At 40.0% G+C, this 17,195-nt stretch overlaps 1 protein-coding gene across 2 annotated transcripts in view; it reads left to right on the plus strand.

The window, feature by feature from the left end:
- KIAA1958 (KIAA1958 ortholog) overlaps nt 1–15,268 on the plus strand; it is a 161,694-nt gene extending 146,426 nt beyond the window's left edge. For both annotated transcript variants that reach the window (XM_043565535.1, XM_043565534.1), the window contains one exon: nt 5,562–15,268. In XM_043565535.1, coding sequence (XP_043421470.1) covers nt 5,562–6,368 — 807 coding nt within the window. In that variant the 3' untranslated portion in view covers nt 6,369–15,268. The remainder of the gene's footprint in view (nt 1–5,561) is intronic.
- Nucleotides 15,269–17,195: the final 1,927 nt, after the last annotated feature.

The following is a 17,195-nucleotide window of genomic DNA, read 5'->3' on the forward strand; positions in this document are numbered from 1 at the left end:
TCTTTGGTCATTTTGACATCCAAAAAACCAAGTTTATAATCCATGGTGAATTTTGACATGGTGATTCTATACAGAGTCATTAATGAAGAAAAATAGTTTCATGTGATGTCTTTGTAACAAATTTAAAGACCTTGGTAACCTGGACAAATAACCAACCACCAACCAAAATTCAATCTGAGAAAACTAAGGAGGCAGCCAACGTGGGCCAGAATGAATGGTTTCTTATGTACATACAATATAAGTTGTATGACTCGACATTTCTCCAGGAATTGCTTTTGCTGTGGTTTTACTTTGTAATCTGTGGTATTCTATGTAAATCAAGAAAAACATTCTGCATCTTAAGTCAGTTTGGCTGTCCTGACTGTGAGGTAAATTCATTGACTTAACTGTGTTTATCAGTTCATTGTGGATCACTGATGTATTGCAGGCGTTCTGCTGTGTGTTGAAGACTTGGTCATGTATAAGATGTCATTCTTGCCTTCAGGGAGCTCTCAGTCCATTTTGAGAAGCAGACATAAAAATAGATAAGAAGCTCTGCAATATGGAGAAGGCCATAATAAAAAATTAAATTAAGTGTTGTGGGATCCTAGGTGAGAGAGTAACTTTGCTTAGGGAAGCTGGAAAAGCCTTTATGTAGACAGCAGAATTTGAGCTAGATCTGAAATAAGAGAGATTTTCCAAATAGAGAAGGTTAGAAGAAAAAGGCATTCTGGACATAGGAAGTAGAGTGCAAAGACTTAGAGACGTAAGAGTACCTGATGGTTCCTGTGAATGGCACAGAGTTCAGTGAGGCTGGAAAATAATATACAGAGAAAACAGCAGATTAGGCTAGAGAAATAGTGTGCGTACCAGTTAATGATAGCTGCATAACAAACCACTCAAAAGGTTAGTGGCTTAAAGCAACATACATTTTATTTGCTCATGATTCTTTGGGTTGTTCTTAGCTGGGTAGTTCTTCTACTGGTCACTTGGAGTATCTAACATGTGGGTGCAGGGTATTAGATGGGAGACAGCTTGTCTCTGCTTCACATGTTACATGGTCTAACTGGGCTTCCTCACTTGGTAACATGTACTAAGCTGATGAAAGCACAACCTGTTGGAACCTATAAGACCAAAGCAGATGAAAGCAGCATCTCTTGAGGCCTAAGTTTGGAATTCACACACAGTTAACTTTTGCCATGTTCTTTAGTCAAGAGAAGTCATGGCCAGCCCAGATTCCAAGGATGGGAAAAATAGGTTCCACCCCTTGATGGGAGGAGCAGCATTGCAGAGAGGGGTGGGAATAGGGAGGGGAGCAGTTGTGGCTGTCTTTGCAACCAATGTACCAGAGGGTGAAAGCAAATTATGTAAAGACTTGCTTACAAGGTGAACAGTTTGAAATTTAGTCTAAGGGCAACAGGAAGCTATCAGAGGTTGGTTGGTTTCTTGTCGTGTCTTGTGTTGTTTTTAAGTACTACAGGCAAAAGGCTTTTTTCTCAACATCCCTTATTAAGGAGCCATTCCTCTAGTCCCAATTGTTACTGAAGAAGCCATCCTGTTAGTACAACAGCCTACCTTTTGGTTGGATGTTTGGATCAGGAGTGGGACAACCAGAATCCTTTCTTTAGATTTTTTTCTGTTGAAAATAAGAGTTGGAACATTGCCAGTACCTGAAGCTGTAAGATGCAAACCTTAGGGAGTGCTGGGGGGTTATGTTGTAAGCTATATAAAGAAAGCCACTCTACACAGAGAAGCGGAGATGGGAGAAGAGTCCTGATGGTCTTGGAGACCACTAATGCTGACATCCCTGCCCAGGCTTGTTCAAATTTGGCTTATCTCTTGCAACCAAAGGAATCCCAACTAATACAAAGAGAGGTTAACACCTGCAAGTAGGGAGTTGCAAGTGACAACATAAAAATCTGAAACCAGTTACGTTTGGGAGTCATAGTTGTTTTAACTGGTTTTTACTGGTATGTAAGAAAGCTGTTGCATGTTTATATTTTGCATATAACTATCCCACTGATGGCTTTTCAGCTGAATCTCTTGGAAATTTCCTAGACCAACAATCAGATTATCAGCAAACAATTATATTTTTATCGTCTTCCTTTAGTATGCACATATACATACGTGTGTATGTGTGTGTGTGTGTGTGTCATTTTTTTTCTTGTCTTGCCTGGTTGGCTAGGACCTCCAGAACAGTATGTTATATAACAGTAATTATATTCAGCAAGCTCATCCTATTCCTGACATTATAAAAAAAAATTTCTAACATTTCCATGGTAGGTATAATATTTATAGTTCTGGTCTGTAAAATACTCTTCATCATAGTAAGAGGATTGGATTTTTTTTCTTCCAATCTAAATTTAATTTGAATTCTTAAAAATTTCAAATGGAGGGACGCCTGGGTGGCTCAGTCGGTTGGGCGTCCGACTTCGGCTCAGGTCATGTTCTCATGGTTCGTGGTTCGAGCCCTGCGTGGGGCTCTGTGCTGACGGCTCAGAGCCTGGAGCCTGCTTCGGATTCTGTGTCTCCCTCTCTCTGGCCCTCCCCCGCTCACGCTCTGTCTCTCTCTCTAAAAAATAAATAAAAAAAAAAAAAGAAAGAAAATTTCAAATGGATATCATACTTTCAAGTCATTTTTCAGTACTCAGCAAGTCCATGTTACTTTCTCTATGAGTAAGTCAATGATATTAACATGTTTATTAAGACCGAATCATGTTTACACTCTGCAACAATCCCTACTTGTCTCGATGTAGTATTGCTTTCCTGCAGTTCTGAATCTGATTTGATAATAGAGGCAGCCCTTGTTTTCCATGGTACCATGTTAATTGCTGCTCATGCATATCAGAGCCGTGTGTTGGAGCCTTGTTCTCGCTTTGCACGGTTCTAACATGCACACTTTAAACATCCCTTACTTTAACCTGGCACTGTGCAAAACAAACATTGTCTGTTTACCTTTGTATTCATACACTTTTTATTATATATCTGCTAGATTTGGAGTAGAAAAAAATGAAGAAACTTTCTTTTTCCTATGCTCCAAAACTGTTTAAATGCAAAAGCTGAATGGACTCCATAAAGCCAACTCCTTAGGAGTGATGTACATCCCTGACCATCATTCACCGTATTTTGGGGGCTCTTCAGATCTTTTACCTCTTATTGAACTAACTTTGGTAATTTGCATTTTGCTAGAAAATTATTCAGGTTACCTAGATTTTCAAGTTAATATGTACAAAGTATATAATGTTCTTTCATATTATTGATTCATTTTCTATAGTTTACTGTCTTTCTCATTCCTAATGTTATTTAAATGTATATTTCATTTCTTCTTCTTTCTCTTTCTTGCTGTCACAACCACTAGAAGTTTGTCAAAGTAGGTCTCTCCAAAGATTACATATTTTCAATTTTTAAAATATGTTTATTTTTGAGAGGGAGAGAGAGAGTGAGCATGCAAGTGGGGGAGGGGCAGAGAAAGAGGGGAACAGAGGATCCAAAGTCTGCTTGATGCTGACAGCAGATAGCCCTTTGTGGGCTTGAACCCATGAACCATGAGATCATGACCTGAGCTCAGTGGCTTGACCGACTGAGCCACCCAGTTACCTCATATTTTCATTTTATAAGCTTTTTAAAAAATTTATTTAAGTAGTCTCTACACCCAACATGGAGGTCAAACTCACAACCTGGAGATCAAGAGTTGAATGCTCTTCCAACTGAGCCAGCTAGGCACCCCTACATATTTTCACTTTTTAATCTATCCCAATTTATATCTTTTCTAGTTCATTAATTTATGTTTTATTTTTTATTGATTCACGCTATTGTTTTTTTAAGTTTATTTTTGAGAGAGAGAGAGAGAGAGAGAGAGAGAGCAAGCAGGGAAGGGGCAGAGAGAGAGGGAATCCCAAGCAGGTTCCACACCATCAGCTCAGAGCCCAACATGGGGTTCAGTCCCATGAACCATGAGATTATGACTGGAGCCAAAATCAAGAGTCAGAGGCTTAACTGACTGAGCCACCCAGGCACCCCTCTATTTTTTTTAAAGTAGGCTTCATGTCCAGTGTGAGCCCAGTGCAGGGCTTGAACTCATAACCCTGAGATTAAGACTGGAGCTGAGATCAAGAGTCGGATACTTAACCGACTAAGCCACCCAGGTACCCCATGATTTGCTCTATTATTTTTTCATTTGGTTTACTTTCTCTAGCTTTTTCAGCTAAATAATCAGTTTGCTTATTTTCAGGACAATTTTCTAACAAAGTCATTCAAGAGTATGATGTTATGAGAGTGTATTTAGCAAATCTCATGCATTTTGATATGGAATGTTTTCAGTTTGGTTCATTTTTAATCTCTAACTCACTTTTTATTTTCTCTTTGACCCAAGGGCTATTAGAAGAATGAGTGTTACCTGTACAGTTTCTACTTTTAAAAAGTTTTCTGTTGAGGCTTTCTTTTGTCCTAGAATGTGTAGCCGGCCTGAAATGACTATGAGCAAAGTCTGGTTTTCTCTGTCTAGCTCCTTCTTGAAAATAAAGCTGTCTCACTGGCCAGGCTTCCTTCTTCTCCTACCACATCCAACTGAGAAGCTCTCTCTAATTGTCAGTGCAGTCATTAAGCTTTTCATATTTTTTGAAAAAGTATTGATATTGCAACCCTATGGGTCATTAAGCCAGTGATATTTCTGGACCCATTCAGATATGTTCAAGTGAAGAATCAAGGTCATTAACTTGCTCTGCAACCCAGACATGCCCATCACCTTTCCCTAAAGGCCCAGTGTTTAGTGCCAGCAGGACCCAATCGTATGTGCAGATTTTGAGGAAATTAATGCTGGATGATTCAGTCTATAAATTTAGTTCACAAATTCTTCAGAAAGAATGGTTGAATTTTCCCAAAGGAGAGAGAAGGAAATGATTTGGTAGAAAAGAGAAAAAGGGGCTTCTGGAGAAAAAGGGGCTTCCAGAGAGGAACAGAATAGTGAAAGTTACAAAGGCCAATAACAGTAACTAGTATACATATGAATATTTATATAGATATACGTGTATATGTGTTCTTCACCGTTTACAAACCACTTCACATCCCCTACTTTATTTTTTTTAATTTTTTAATGTTTACTTATTTTTGACAGAGAGAGAGAGAGAAAGAGAGAGAGAGCGAGCATGAGTGGGGGAGGGGCAGAGAGAGAGGGAGACACAGAATCCGAAGCAGGCTTCAGGCTCTGAGCTGTCAGCACAGAGCCCGACATAGGGCTTGAACTCATGGACCTCGAGATCATGACCTGAGCCAAAGTCAGACGCTCAACCGACTGAGCCACCCAGGCACCCTCATCCCCTACTTTATTTAAGCATTACAGTAATTCTTTGAGTAGGTCTTGAGTATTATGTCCCATTTTGCTGCTTGAAACACTTAGCTTACAAGTGTGGAACCAAGATCTTCTGCTTGAAGTTCTTTCACTGTCTCATGCTGAGGAGTCAACCCTCTAGAGACCACAAAATGTCTTGTCCACAATACAGTCCCTAGTGAGGATCAGGAGAAGGAAGGGGTCTGGCTCTTTGGGTGTCCTCAAATATGTAACCTCAGTGTTTGTCTCATTTGAGATCCCCGCGGCGAAGTTGAACGAGCTGCTCGAGAATTTTTACGTCACCGTTAAGAAGAGTGACGGCTCCGACTTCCTGGCCACCTCGCTGCACGCCATCCGCCGGGGCCTGGACCGCATCCTGAAGAATGCAGGTGTGGGCTTTTCCATCACCAGCAGCACCTTCAGCTCTTCCACCAAGAAACTCAAGGAGAAGCTGTGGGTGCTGAGCAAGGCAGGGATGTCAGGTGCTCGTTCTCGCAATATTGTCTACTTTTCTCTTTCTGATGAGGAGGAGATGTGGCAGGCAGGGTGTCTAGGGGATGACAGCCCCATTACTCTCTTGTCCACTGTGGTCAAGTACAACAGCCAGTACCTGAACATGCGGACACTGCAGGAGCATGCAGATCTGATGTATGGTGACATTGAGCTGCTCAAAGACCCACAGAACCAGCCCTATTTTGCCCGGACAGACAGTGTCAAGCGGGAGAGCCGCAGCGGTTCCACTAGAGTGTGTCATGGGAAAATCTACCATGAGCATTCCCGGGGACACAAACAGTGCCCTTACTGCCTCCTCTACAAGTATATGTACATCCACCGGCCGCCCACCCAAATGGAGGCCAAGTCTCCTTTCTACCTTACAGCCAGGAAGGAGGCCACAGACATGGGCAGCGTATGGTATGAGGAACAGAGGATGGGACTGCGCTCTCTTCGGGGAATTGTCCCAAACTTAGCCAAGAAGGTCAAGCTGGAAAACTGTGAGAACTTCACCTTTGTCTCATTTACTCAGGTCTCTAGGAGACTTGGCTCCCACAGTTGCTGTCAATGAGTCTTCCCTGGGTCCAGGCCACTGCCCTGCTTACCCTGATGGGAGGGAGCTCCCTCAGGCAGCCAGGGCCAGAGCTCCGAGGTGGCAGGGGACGACTGTGACATCAAGGTCAGGCTGGTCTCTGTCAGTGTGACCTGCTGTTTCTTTGACTTCGGGTTTGTTCTTTTTTTTAACTGAAAGTAGATGGGTCTGAGTAATTAGGGTATTTTATCCAAATGTGTGTCACCTTTGTTAAATAATAGAATCTAACACAATGTATAATTGTTCCATACACAAAAGTGGAGGAAGTTCATCTTATCTAGTGCCTTTTTAGCACAGATTTTTCTCAAAAAAAAAAAAAAAAAGAGGAAGAAAAAGGAGACTGTTTAAGTAGTCATTAAAAAACTCCCAGTAGCCTAGTAGCTTTAGAATGTTATGAAGACTATATATACTTTGTTGAATTACACTCACAGTAAGGAACTGGAAGGAGAGAGGCAGACATGTTAACTGTTTCCAGGAGAAAAATTGCACTCGACACTCCTCTCTGTGTCTTGTTGATGGATGACTTGGTTCTGCAGAGCAAGCAGCTTTGGTTGCTAGAAGCTGGTGGGGCTGCACTCAGTAGTGCTGATAAGAGAGGCGGGGGGCTGCCTCCCACTGCTGTCAGCACAGGAGCAACTTGATTCCTGCATCAACGGAGGCAGTTTTAATTTTATGGAAAGAGATTAATGCACCAGAAGATGTTTATGAGAGCAAGGTTTCCGGTGAACTAGATGGTTTGTATCATGAGGGAATTTCCAGTAGTGGAAAAAAAAAAAAAGTGGCTTGGGAAAGCGATCTGTGATCAAAATAAGAAAACCTCCTGAAGCAGAAGTGCCTACGTTTTATTTCTCAGTACCACGTGAAAGCTGTTTTCATTCGAACGTTTTTTTGGAACTGTCTTTAATCTGTTCTTTGTGTCACACAGTTGTTCTGTCAGCATCTAGCACTGGATCTGTAAAACAACTAATGGTAATTTTTCAGCTTAACCAGGAAAATCCAACAAGGCAAGCTGCAAAGAAAACCCCAAAATGTGTTCATTAAAGAGCTTTGAAATATGTTTGTCAAAGTATGACTCTTTCAGCCACAGTAGATGTCATCGTTTGAGGTTGGCACCACTGCTTGGGACATGATGACGTAGGCAGCCTACCAGGTAAGCAGGCTCAGCATTTTGGACGTAGTTGTAAGAATCAGAGCATGATGACAGGCTATTAATGCAGTTTGAAATCATTTCACTCAGGTAAACTTCAACCTGAACACATGCTGCTGAAACATCAGCAGAATTTTCTAATAACTACTCTGAATGATAACTGAGAAAGGAGCCCAAAGAGTGGTAATTAATAATAATTTCCAGAAATCTGTATTTTGTATTTGAGGAAAGACTGCTACAGCTTTATACCAGTATGCTCCTGCGTGTGCTTTCTAATCCAAAATTAAAATTCCAATATAAATTCATTTTATAAGAGTCCTAAAATCAGTCCTGTTTCTTTTTCAAAACATTATTTTAGTATTTATTTTAATTAATCATTCTTAAATATCATTCACCAGTCATTGAAATATGTAATACTTCCCTTACCAGAAAAGACTCAGCCAATGCTGCCTTAAGGTTTAATGTTTTTCCCTTTTTAGTTAAACTGCACATTTATAATTTTGTTTACTAGTTGATCTTTCCTGAATATGGGTTAATTTTGGTATGTCTCCATGTGTATATAAATAACAGGCAATACTGAATAATCAGTGTTATGACTTGATATTGCGTACTGTTCTGTTGTGATTTCCTATAGTGATTTTAGGATTTTGCTTAAAAAGAGACACAAAACATTAGGTACAGTTTTCTTTAGTTTGCTAAACACCCAAAGGCTATTTTGTTCGTGGAAGGCAGACGGTCATATTTTCTGTCAGTTCTGCACTTAAACAGAAATATAACCCATGTGAACTATTGGGCAGACAGAGCCTACAGCCTAATTGAATAAAACCTCCATCTTTATTTTAAATAGAAATGAGAAGAAGTCGCCATTAGGGATCTCCGGGATCTTTTCAGATTATAACATTTCTGTAAGTAGCAATAACTGACCCAGAGGTTGTCATCTTTCTGTTGAGAGTGGCTTTTCATCAGCTGAATAACCACCTCTGCCTCACATTTGTTGCTTATCACTATCTGATGTGTTATAAATCCCCAGCGTTCTGAAGTGAATGGTTATAATAAAAAATCAGGAGGTGGAATCTTCAGTGCTATCTGATGGAATGAAAGAATTGTATCTCAGCATCATAAATGCCGTGCATTACATGCCTCCCTTGAGGAGCGCAAAAGTGAGAAAGAAAACACATATCAAGTGCTCCTCTGTGCCACACATTGTACTAGGTGCTTTGTTATGTATTTGTGTTAGATGTGTGCGTATGCAACACATACTTTAAATTTATATGTGGTAACACTTGGTAGACCTGCTAAAATGGCAAAGCACCTGTTCCTTTATACGGCCATGTCCATCCTCAGAGGATCTGAAGTGGGGCCAGAGTAGCTAGTTCTAGTTGGCATTCAGCCTTTCCAGCCAGCTCTAAATCATGCCCGCTGGGAATGCCATGATTTTCTACTCTTGCCTAAACCAGGAGAAAGGAGAATCCCAAGAAAAAGAAGAGGGGAGATTGAGGGCATTTTCTCCACTTCCCTTTATTTATTTATTTATCTCAAAAGTGGGAGTGAATATCAGGAATTCACAAGCTCATTTAAGCACAAGTTGCCTCTGGCTTTACATCTGTACGGCTACAGATATTAGGAGAGTACCTGTGGAGTGAGTGCTTTGGGTGAACTCTTGCCCCCAGCACCTGCTGCATCTGCTCTTAAGTGAGCCTTTTTGGTAAGAATAATAATAATATTCGACTAATCTGCATTACATCAATTATTTCTTCCATTGTGGAGATTCTCTCTCCTTTAAACCGTTAAACTTGAAGAGGAAAACAAACCTGATAATCTGGTCACATTTATGCCCATAAATTCTACCTCCAACACAGCCCAGCCCTGATACCTCAGCTGTAAGCAAAAACTAGTGAAGAATGGAGATGCCTTAAGAGGCTTTATGAGAAAGCTTTTGCATTGTTTAGTGTGTTTGCAAAGGGGAGTAATACGGAAGAACCTAACCAAAGTTGTGAACGAAGTGGTCTCCTTGGTTGTGTGGCGTTTCCCAGCTCTCCTTGGATTATATGCTGTATTAATCTGCCATAACTGTTAAATGGTGTTTGAAGAAATGTGAAATTCTATTCCTTTGATTTTTATTTAAATTCGACCTTATTAAAAGCATCAAGCACTATACCACTCTCTCAGCATGTTCATAGACTGTCATTGGGAGAATCTGGACAAAATAACCTTCATTTAGAAGCTGAAGCCCTTTTCTGTAGTAGGAAGAGGACTTGATTGGGAGCTCCTTCACCACTCACTTGGCAATTCTGGTCTCACTTCCATCAACTATAATAAAGCGGGATTGTTGCAATGGATCATCTCCAGCGTGAACAGTATCACAATTCCTCAAACCCGTATTAGTTAGGAAGTGGCAAAACTTGGAAGCAAGATTCCTAATTCCTCAAGGTCATGTAGTGAATCTCCTAAATTTTAAGAAGTTTCTTGCTGTACCGGAACACTTTCTTCTAGAATAACAGTTTTCTTCAATTTTCAGTTTTCACAACTTCTAAAATTATTTTTTGCTATTTCTAGGCAACAGAATATTTGATTGCTTTTCTCAGTCTAGGCTAATGCTGGCCACACTTTAATTACTTAAATAAAGGAAACAGGATGTTTAAATATTGTGCTTATCAACATGCATCACTTTGTTGCTTTTACTGACATCTGGATTGCTAAACCTTGTTGAGCTAGTAACCCATTACCTTTAGGCACCAATAAATGCAGACAACAAAGACCTCAAAGTTACCTCATCTTCTCTACATGAGCTCCAGTTTCATCTAAGTAAAGGCCCATGCACATTTAGAAACTGTTAACAATTCACAGATATTCAAATTCACATATATCTTTAAATGTTTTTGCTGTGGGATTGGATGTTTAATGCTCTGTATTAGGAGAAAAACATTCAATTGTATTTAGTCAGTGTTCTGAAAAATCTTTGTTGTTTTCTTTCCCCCACATAGATTAATCACCTTAGCAAAACCATGAGTGGAGGGAGAGATTGGTGGTGACCTATGGCTGAGCTCCTTTTGTGAGAGAGGAGGACGCCATGTGGGCATGTGGGTGATTAACTTATCTCTGGGAATTCCTATGTATTCCATATCCCTGACTCCTGACATCACTGGATTTCCCAAAATTCCTTTATGGGAGGCTGCCCCTCCTTCTGGCAAAGTTTGTTATGATTTTGAGTGTTTCCAGTTCTTTATGATCCAAGGAAACCAGAGTTGCTTCTCATGTTTAGTTGTTGATCAGAATCAGACTTCTATGCTCAATTAAAGTGCTTTATTATTTATCTAATGCAGCTCATATGGAAGTTAATAATTTCAGGAAATATTTACTAAAACCAAAACAAAAAGATCACTGGGTTATATTGGATGCATATTGCTTACATTACTATTAAAAGCATTTAAATAGACCCCCATTGAGATGAGATTGGGCTCCTAAGTGTTTTATAGTCAATATAACTGATATGATTAATTTGCATTTAACTGTAGTTATTGTTACAGTTCAAATAAGTTTCTAGAAGGTTCACATTTGACTAACATTATGGTAAGTGCTTCCTGACAGCTGCCTCATACTCTCATCTAACCTCACAACAGCTCTGCAAGGTAGGTCTAATTATTCCCATGTTACTTATTGAGAAACCAAGGCTCAGAGAAGTTAAGTAAATTTCCCAAAGTGTCACGGAGCTAATAAGGAGAAATTAAGTTTGGACCCAGGGTCTTCTGGCTTCAAATATAGTGCTCAGTCCATTAGAGAAAACTGTCTTTCTCAGGGCCACAGAGGTCCATTTATCACAGAACCTTTAAAAAATTAAACACAATTTCTGTTTGTTTGGGAATACTTCATTTCTCAAGACATACTGTGGCACACCTTGTATGCACTCTCTTACTAATCTGTTGGTCATTAGTATGATTCAGTAGTTCCTGGGAGGCCTGATGGTTTTCTGTGAACTTTCTGCATAGTGATAAGTTTCTGTCTTTATTCAATAAATAACTCGTATTACCTATTCTCTAATCCAAAGGGCAGATGATCATGCCAGTTTATTCTAAAAAGAGTCAAGTAGTTTACTTACTGCACCTGTTTTGACACTGTTATCACTGAATAAAATGTAAAGAACTACCTAACCTATGTCACAATTATATGCTCGTGTTTTTTACTTTTGCTTTTTAATTTTGGTGTCAAAGGATTTTTATAATCCTTAGGGTAAAGCACCCTCATAGCAAAATATACTTACCTTAGTCTTTTGTTTTGTATTCTTCTTTCCTTTATCAGGGCATTTTTATTTTCTGTTTTGAGACTTAAAAAACAATAGGCTAGAAGTACCTCTGAGATCACGTAGTCAAATTCCCTCATTTTACCTATAAGGAAATTGAAGCCCAGAGATATTTAAGGGGCCATCGAAGATCAGCAAGACAGTAAGTAGATTCAGTACTAGAAAATTAATCCAGAACTCTTTCTTCCATACCATAGCTGGGAAGATTTGGGTTTTTCAAAATTAATTATTGAACTGCATCTGGAAGAATGACATCTGGCTGTCAGAAGCCCCCACTGAGCTCCTAACTTCCCAAAGAAATACTCATGGAGACCCCAAAGAGGGCCAAATCTCAGTTCTAGAATCTAGAAGGAATTGGTACAATTTATGAGGCATATGGTGGTGGATTGAGGGAAAATCTTGCAGGCTGTAGCTCACTTTTTTCTCTGGCTTCATGTCATGAAATGGACATACTGTGAATTTAAAAATTTGAAAGGTATCTAGTGACTCATTTTCTTCACCAACCATGTCCTGCCTCCTTGCTCAGGATCAGGTCTCCCGGGCCAGAAAAATGACTGATCCTTCCTCTTAACCAGGAAGCAGACCATGAAGGTTCTCCATCCCACCACCCTTCTCCCTGCCCCACCTCCTCCTCATTCAGTCCATGACTCCAAACCCTAGGCCCAAAATGTGAGCAGAAAGCAGAGAGATCTCTTAGAGGCCTGGTGCATTCTGTGAAAAATGTCCTTTAGGTGAGGACAGATACAACTAATTGCGGAACATGCAAATACTGTAATTTTTCACGTACAATATCAGTTCAGAGAACCAGGAAACCAGGCAATAGGATGGAAAAGAATGCCACTTCAATAGAAAAGCATTAAACTTGAAATTGGACTTGGAAGTATGCACATCTCCTTACCCACCACCACATGTATCCACAGAAGAGTGTTGACAGAACACTCAGTGTGGACAGATAGCACAACCAAAGGCAAGTCCTGGATCTGGGAAGAGACGACCATATTTAAGGATGAGTATAGAGAACAAAAAGCAACACGGGGTCTATAAAAAAAATGACTGAACCAGGTGAAATAAACAGCTTCCAAGAGCATTTGAAAATTAAAGTGGTTTCCTGCAAGAAACAAAAGTGTAGGGCTCTTCTTGTTGTAACTGAAAGAACAGAAGAATTGCTTCTGTGAAGCAAGTTATGTCAGAATGGGACTGGTTCAGAGAAAAAGGAGGTAGAATAAAATGAAAAAGAAGAATGCTTAGAAGAATTTCAAGGAAGCTAAAACACATCAGATTACAATCCATGCTGGAAGCAGAAAAGAACACAACTGGGCTTAGAAACACAAATCAATAATGTGAAGGACAGACTTGAGATTTTCTTCCTAATGTTCTTTCAAAAGAAAGAAGAGATGAAAACAATGGGGAGAGATTAATGGATTTGGAAGACAGAACATTAGCTAACATTCCTGAGTTTTGCTTTCCTGATGGAAAAAACTAGAAAGGACTCACTGCATTCCTGGTCAAAAAATAAAATAAAATAAAACCAAAGAGACCTGTACCTAAGCACGTCCTGGCAAAAAATGTCAAACTACCAAGGACAGAGAATGAAGAATCCTGCAGGCATATCCAGCCAGAAAGTCACCAGTTGCCTCTCAGAAAACAAAAGAGGTTTCTGGCTTCAACCTTCTATTCTATAGCACCAAATGCCAGGAAACTATAGGGAATTTTGAGGGGAAACATTGTGGAATTTTGAAATTAGATACACGTTAAGATACAGAAAGGATTTTTAGTTATGACAAGCATTCAGGAAATAAACCATCTATGTACTATTCTAGCCTACAAAGTTTGGTTTATAAAGCAATTTTTGCTTAATATAATTTCAAGGGACTCTGGGGTATTAAATATCAGATCATTTACCCACCAGAAGAAGGAAATATATGCTTTTAAATAGGTAACATGGTTAGAAGCCACATATCTGAAAGTGCCCTAGGTCCTCGCATGAATGGGCTTCCCTAGTGTAAGAAAATGTACCTGAAAATAATTGCCGTTTGACAGCATTGTGTTTTTTCATTTTTATTACTGAAGTAATGCAGTGTTCATTATAGTATAAATAGAAAATTCAGATACATTCCTTACAAATAAAATTTAAATGGCCCTCAATTTCCTCTGCTACCACCTAAAACACTATTCTGAGAGAGTCCTTTGCTTCTAAGTGAGAAAAGGCAAAGGGGTCCCCACTTCTGTTTTGGGGTCTGAGAGCCTGAACTAGACCTTTGTTGAGGCCATCCCATGTGCTTGTCCCTGCTCCTCTAATTCAGAACTAACAGGTGCCAAGGTAGAAAATTACAGAATCTATATCTGTGTTTTAAAATGAGACCAGGGAAAACAAATCTTGTTTTCGAATACAAGAGTGGTCCAGTTGGAACAGCAGGAAGCTGGCCTGGGGCAGTGAGAGTGATTTCTTTAGCTGTGCTCGAAGTTTTAAATTCAGGTATTAAGGGAATAGAAGCATTTTAAAAAAAAAAGCTAATTAATTACTTCTGGAGTCTAATGTCAACGTTAGAACTGAAGCTGGGTTGTGTGGTTTGGTTTTTCATTCGCTTGCACTGGAAGGACTTGAAAAGACCCAGGAATGTTGAGTATCATTGGCCTTAATGCTCAGTTCCTTCCTGACAGTATAAAGGTTTATCTGTGCCCCAAGTTTCCTTGCAATTTAAACTCTAAATTAAATTTTCAACACGACAAGCATATTTGCTTTAAATTTAGCAATAGAATAGTTAATAGGTTGTTTTGCGTTTGCTTAGTTTTCCATTCTGAAGCACAGCAAACCTCTTCCAGATGGAGAGAGTCTCTTTTGGATAGGTTCCAAGTGTAACCTTTTCCAAGGTCCCCTGTTGCTTGGCTGTGACTGACAAAAGTCTGTTCACTGTAACTGCTTAAATGAGAAACGCAGTGCTTTTATTTAACATTTTAAATATTTTCTATGTGGCTGTATGTTCCAAATGATAACAACAAAGCTGTGTCCTAATGTTTTCGCTATTCTGGATGTGTTTTTCTTTTCTTAGTGTAGAGGAGGATATCCATCATTTCTTAACACTGGAAACATCATCCTGAATCACATAAGAAATGGTCAGTAACTTGAATGATTTTAATGTACCACTTTTCAACTTTTTATTACCCCCCCCATGCCTGTACATGTACACACACACACACATGTGCACGTGGCGGAAAGCACATGTGGCATCTGTCTTCTGTCATAGAACGTCAGAGGTGAGACAGACTTTCCTGTTCATCTAGTCCAGCCCTCTAGCTGATAGTCTATTAGTCTGGTAACAGTTTGCAAGGTTCTGGGTTTTGTTTTGTTTTGTTTTAAGTTGTTGTTGTTTGGTTTATGTATGTGCAGCTTGACTGTTTGCCCCAGATTTTTGAAAATAAAAAATTTAATCTATATTTTATGTCTGTTTTATTAAAATAACTTAGTTATTTAAACTTAGCAGTATGTATGGCTTCTGAATGCTTTTTATTTTCATATCACGTTCCTAGAAGTAATGTTCTTCGTGGTTTGCAAAGTAAGGACATTTTGAGCAGTTCTTTGCCCATATGCTATGCTCCTGAGCTAATGCCCTGAGTGAAATTGTTCTGACTGACCTTCTCTCTGGTTCTCCAACTTGCATTTCTTCACTGGGCAGCTGGGAGCCCATTTGGAAAGGCCTTGTAGATGACAATATATCCACCATTGTGTATATGCCTCGGATTACTGTTTTTCTGCTTTCTAAATTATTATCTTTGGTTTTGGGAGAGTATATTTAATCCTGAATACCTTTAAAATAGACAATTTGTAGCTCTAAATCATTCCTGAGAAATGAGCGTCTGAGAAATCTTTCCATATGGGTGTCATAGTGATAAGGGTGAAAAGATAAGCTGTTTCACTGAAAATTATTGACCCTTAGGCACAATGGCTCTCTTGTCATTATCCTACTTAGAGCAATGATTGTTTTTAAGTTTTTATTTTGTTTATATTGAGAGAGAGAGCAGGAAAGGGGCAGAGAGAGAGGGAGAGAGAGAATCCCAACCAGGATCCACACTGTCAGCATATAGAGCCAACGTGGGACTCAATCTCCCAAACTGTGAGATCATGACCTGAGCCTAGATCAACAGTCAGATGCTTAACTGACTGAGCCACCCAGGCACCCTAGAGCAATGATTTTTAAAATTTTACATTTTACATTTTACAAAATGTAATGGAAACTGGGGTGCCTGGGTGGCTCGGTTGGGCAACTGACTTCCGCTCAGGTCATGATCTCACAGTTTGTGAGTTCTAGCCCCGTGTCGGCTCTGTGCTGACAGCTCAGAGCCTGAAGCCTACTTCAGATTCTGTGTCTCCCCCTCTCTCTCCCCCTCTCTCTACCCTTCCCCTGCTCACACTCTCTGTGTCTCTCAATAATAAATAAACATTAAAAAAATTTTTTTAAATAAAAAATAAAAATGTAATGGAAGCTATAGACCATTTTCTCAGGAAAATGCATATATGCATGTAGCATTTTACACACATAAACCGAGGTTTAAATACTCCTGCATTCAATTTTTTTTAAGAGCTGTCTTTTTGAGATATAGTCTAAAAGATTTAAGGATTTGTTTCAACATAATCCAGAGGGGAAGAGTCGGTGGAAATGCAGACGATACACAAATTGGCTTAGAGTAGATCATGGTTAAAGCAAATCAAGGGGTGTGTGAGAGTTTGTTATACCAACGTTCTTTTGTATATGCTTGAAATTTTCTATAAGGAAGAGTTTAAAACAGCAACAAGCTCCTGTACTGGAGATTCTACTACCCTCCTCACAGATCTCATGAAATCGCAGAAACTTCCAGCTGAGAGGAAGCCCCGGAGGAGAGAGGAGAGTAAGGATGCCAACACAGCCAGGTAAGACATCCCCCTGCCAGACAAACCTGAGGTTGATTTTCGGGTGAGAATGCTGGGCTGGCGCAGGAAGGACAAGAACCAGTGACATTTGAATCATTAACTGTTAACATGACCTCATTTGCACCTACCAGATGGGAACACATTTTGTTCTCTCCCTTTAATGCAGAGAGTAGATCTGTGGAACCCTCGGGGGCTGATTCTGGCAGCCTTCAGAGAGCTGTAGTTGTGAGGTACAGATAGAGACGTGTTCCACTCCAGCCAAAGGGGCGTGAAGGTTCGCACGCTGAGCTGGGAAGTCCAAGGGCTGGGATAGCACATGACTTTCTGGCCTCGAGAACAGACCCTCCTCAGGGGTCACCATGGAAGCCAGGTTCTACGGAGACCTTGAAAGGACCAGAGAAGGTTCAGGTGAGCACCGGCAAGGAGTGCAATGTGTGCGGCAATGCAGCAGTGGCC

This window comes from Prionailurus bengalensis, chromosome D4, assembly GCF_016509475.1.
Source record: "Prionailurus bengalensis isolate Pbe53 chromosome D4, Fcat_Pben_1.1_paternal_pri, whole genome shotgun sequence".
Taxonomy (NCBI): domain Eukaryota; kingdom Metazoa; phylum Chordata; class Mammalia; order Carnivora; family Felidae; genus Prionailurus; species Prionailurus bengalensis.